General features: G+C 38.1%; 1 protein-coding gene across 2 annotated transcripts in view; it reads left to right on the plus strand.

Annotated features, from left to right (window-relative positions):
- LOC106869033 (kelch-like protein 2) overlaps nt 1–4,478 on the plus strand; it is a 28,432-nt gene that overhangs the window by 20,901 nt on the left and 3,053 nt on the right. For both annotated transcript variants that reach the window (XM_052966849.1, XM_014914535.2), the window contains 4 exons: nt 1,307–1,504; nt 1,664–1,765; nt 3,699–3,827; nt 4,316–4,456. In XM_052966849.1, the coding sequence (XP_052822809.1) occupies nt 1,307–1,504; nt 1,664–1,765; nt 3,699–3,827; nt 4,316–4,456 (570 nt within the window). The remainder of the gene's footprint in view (nt 1–1,306; nt 1,505–1,663; nt 1,766–3,698; nt 3,828–4,315; nt 4,457–4,478) is intronic.

Here is a 4,478-nt window from a genome sequence, read left to right on the forward strand (position 1 = left end):
GGCACATAAAAGACACCATTTCGAGCGTGGCCGTTTTCGTGCGGGTGACACGTAAAAGCACCCACTACACTCTCTGAGTGGTTGGCATTAGGAAGGGCATCCAGCTGTAGAAACTCTGCCAAATTAGACTGGAGCCTGGTGTTGCCATCCGGTTTCACCAGTCCTCAGTCAAATCGTCCAACCCATGCTAGCATGGAAAGCGGACGTTAAACGATGATGATGATGATGATATATATGATGTGCTTCTGTAAGAGTTACATGGCATTGTATTATTTCCAAATGATTAATTTCATGTAAAGATCCACAATAGATATTTTTATTAACAAACCTGAAAAATAAAATGAAGCTTTTAGATTTTTGCCTTAGAGTTGGTATTTTTTCGCCCTTTTGTTTCCACATTTCTGTTGAGGCACACTGCCATTATTTCAGTTATTTTTTAATATAACAAAGAATTTAGTAAAGTAGCTTTTTCATTAATTATCTGGTGTTAGGAACATAAATTAACATGGAATTCTAATGAAAGGTTGTAATTGAAATCACTTTAAAACAGAAAGTTTGTACCACAGAGCCAGCATTAACCTCAGGCTGGATGATATCAAAAAGGACCCTATCAACATTCTGAGACAGTCTGCTATCACTTTCTTGGTTTGGGAATTACTTTTGCAGTTATATATTTGACAGATTCTTTTCTTTCTTTCTCTCCAAAACATCGAAAATAATGGAAGTAAGTTGCTCAAGTGAACGAGGTTTCCCTCATTCAACAAGGAGACACACTTTATAGTTGAGAAAGACAGACAAATGTGAAAGAATATTTACACCAACTGTTTATTTGCAAATATCAAAAATTTCTTAAAATGTTACTTTTGAAGAATGAATATAAAATATGGTAGGCCTTCCACCCAAGCATACATCATTTATTCAAACTTGTTGTTGTTTACAAGTAAATAGTGTTTTTCTCATCAACTTGGGACTCCATTTATCAACAAAAGCTATTTTCATTTAAAAAAGAGAAACCAAAACGGAGGAAATAATTAATGCAGAAGTGAATCTACACCAAATTTGAACTCAGATGGCTCCATTACAATTCTGTAGATTGAACCCTTTAGCATTGAAACTATATCTGGCCTGAATACTCTACCTGATTAATGTTTAAACTGGCCAGATCTAACTTCACACACTTAACCCACATTGTTATTTTAAAAACAAGAAAGCATTATATTTGATGGAGTAATGTGAATGCTAAAGGGTTCAGTCACCTGAGAAAATTACTTTTTAATTTAAGTAAAAATAAATTTGCATCTTTCAGGTGTGGCTGTTGTTAATGGTTTGGTTTATGTTGTGGGTGGCTTCAGTGGTTCACTGAGAGTACGGACAGTCGATGCCTACGACCCTGTCAAAGACGTCTGGATCACATGTCAGAGTATGAAAGCCCGTCGAAGTACATTAGGAGTTGCCTTACTAAATGATCTCATCTACGCAGTTGGTGGCTTCGATGGTTCGTCAGGTAAGAAAATACTTTAAAAAAATATAATAATCTCTAATCCACTGTTATCCTTTATTTTGCCATCTTTCCCTTTGAAATTCTTTCACTTTTTGCTTTAAAAAGTCTTTTTTGTTTTCAATTGTTTTTTTTTTCTTTTTTTTTTTTTTTTGCTCATCCCAGGACTTGATGGTGCTGAATGTTATGATGTAAAGACAGGCCTGTGGAAATCAGTTGCACCAATGAGTATCCGAAGAAGCAGCGTTGGAGTAGGAGTCGTGGGAGGTGATTATTATTATTATCTTCATCATCATCATCGTCGTCGTCTTGGTCCAAGCTTCTGAAACTGTAGAGGGTTGCTAAGACACAGGGACTGCAAAATTCGGCAAAGGACTTTCTGTATTTAGTTGCATTTTTTTAAAATTCAAATTTTGCTACCAAGAAATGGGGCATCTGTTTCATTATCATCATCATCATCATCATGACTGCCTTTCCGTAATTAAATTGTTTCTCCCTATTACATTATGACGTCCCTAACTTAATTTTTATTTTTCGTGCAGATGGCATCCCTTGGCAATTTCCTTCCCGTCATGATAGCCGTACACTGCCAACCAAAAATACCTTGCATTATCTAGTTGTCTCCCTTTTTATTCTCCATTCAAATATCTTCTGGATTAACTTTGGTTTTTGCTATCATCTTAGATTGCCAAACTAAGTACCAGTAATATACCAATTATCAACAATCCTCTCCTCTAACATTTGTGGCCTTGTACCAATTATTTTTACCATTAATTACCCCTGCATCACACTATTAACACTATTCTTTCACTTTTTGTCTCCCCGATCCACTCTCAAGGTTTGCCCCATGGCTATAGTTGGAGACACCTGCCCCTGGTACTGACTGAACCCAAGATCATATGGGTTTGTGACCACACACAACCACGCTTACACCTATATCAACCACACAGTCACACATCAAATTGTAAAATCCTTATTGATGGAGGAATATGAAATATCTCATTAAATGCTCCAGCATGACAAAGACCTCATACAGATTAAATGATTTAGACCAGTTAAATCCCTTTACATCTTTATAAATGTCCCCTGCTCTTTAAATATATTCTGTTCTTGGTGTTTTTCCATTCATCCATCATTTAACATCCGTTTTCCATGCTGGAATGGGTTGGAGGGTTTGACTAGGAATTGTCGTCAAGCCAGAGGGTTGCACCAGGCTCCAGGCATTGGTTTTGGTATGGTTTCTATGGCTGGATGCCCTTCTTAACACCAACCACTTTACAGAGTGTACTGAGTGCTTTTTACATTGCACCAGCACCAACAGGGTCAGCGAGTACCTTACAACACAAAAATCCCTTCAACTGGGAGTAGGGAGTAGTATTAAAGGAGTGTGGCTTTGTGCTAGTTGAAAGATTTCCATTGCCGATGTATATTCACTCATCCCCATCACAATGTAGAAAGATTAGCTGAGAATTTCCCTTGTGTGTGTGTTAAAGAAATCAGTCATTCTGTGTTAGTTTTTGCTTTAAAATCTCCTTTTCTCCCTCGCTAACTGTTTCTCTGTTTTTGTTTTGCCAGTTCTTCATCATCATCATCATCGTTTAACGTCCGCTTTCCATGCTAGCATGGGTTGGACGATTTGACTGAGGACTGGTGCAACCGGATGGCTACACCAGGCTCCAATCTAATTTGGCAGAGTTTCTACAGCTGGATGCCCTTCCTAACGCCAACCACTCAGAGAGTGTAGTGGGTGCTTTTACGTGTCACCCGCACGAAAACGGCCACGCTCGAAATGGTGTCTTTTATGTGCCACCCGCACAAGAGCCAGTCCAGGGGCACTGGCAACGATCTCACTTGGCTTGCCGGGTCTTCTCACGCATAGCACATTTCCAAAGGTCTCGGTCAGTAGTCATCGCCTCGGTGAGGTCCAATGTTCGAAGGTCTTGCCTCACCACCTCAGCCCAGGTCTTCCTGGGCCTACCTCTTCCACGGGTTCCCTCAACTGTTAGGGAGTGGCACTTTTTCATGCAGCTATCCTCATTCATTCTCACCACATGTCCAAACCAGCGCAATCGTCTCTCTTGCACATCTGTTGAAGAAACATTCTCAAACCATGTTCTTAATAATCCGATACTGTTGTTTTCCTTTTGTGTCTCTCTCGGTTTTACTTCTGTTTCTTAATGTTTTGGTTCTTTTGTGGCAGGTTTCCTTTACGCAGTCGGAGGGTATGATGGTTGTTCCAGACAATGTTTAAGTACAGTGGAATATTTTGACCCGGAAGCAAACTGTTGGCACCCTGCTGCAGAAATGTCTTGCAGAAGAAGCGGAGCTGGTAAGCAGAATGTCTTTGGACAACAAATGGATTCTTTTTAACAGTGAAACTTGAAGCAGAAAAACCTGCAAATAATAGAATGTAGAAGAATATTCGGTTCAACTTGGAGGGAGAAAAAGTCAAAGGGTTCTTTTCAAATCCAATAATCTATATTCTGTTATTTATAACTTTATTCTCTTCCACTGTTAAAAACAATTTACTTCATGTCACTTAAAGTTTCTAGATTTTTTATAACATAAACAGTTTTGTGCAACATTTAATTGACTGATTTGTAACTAAACCAGATTGTCAATTTTCCTTCTTCCAACTAAATTAATTTCTATTTCATTGTAAATTTCATCAATAAATTGTTAGAGTTTGATGCAGTTTTAAATTTTGTTTCCAGTCCTGACAAAATATTCCCATGACTTAATAAAATGATTTGTTCCAGAATAATTTTGTGTTTTTAAATGTGATTTTCTTCATTTCTTTTTCTTTTTTTTTTTTAGGTGTAGGAGTTGTAGATGGTTTATTATATGCAGTTGGGGGTCACGATGGACCCCTTGTACGCAAAAGTGTAGAAGTTTACAACCCACAAACCAATACGTGGAGTTTAGTGGCAGACATGCATTTTTGTCGTAGAAATGCTGGTATGTTAAACACAAAATTGTT

Source organism: Octopus bimaculoides, chromosome 4 (assembly GCF_001194135.2).
Source record: "Octopus bimaculoides isolate UCB-OBI-ISO-001 chromosome 4, ASM119413v2, whole genome shotgun sequence".
In the NCBI taxonomy this organism is placed as follows: domain Eukaryota; kingdom Metazoa; phylum Mollusca; class Cephalopoda; order Octopoda; family Octopodidae; genus Octopus; species Octopus bimaculoides.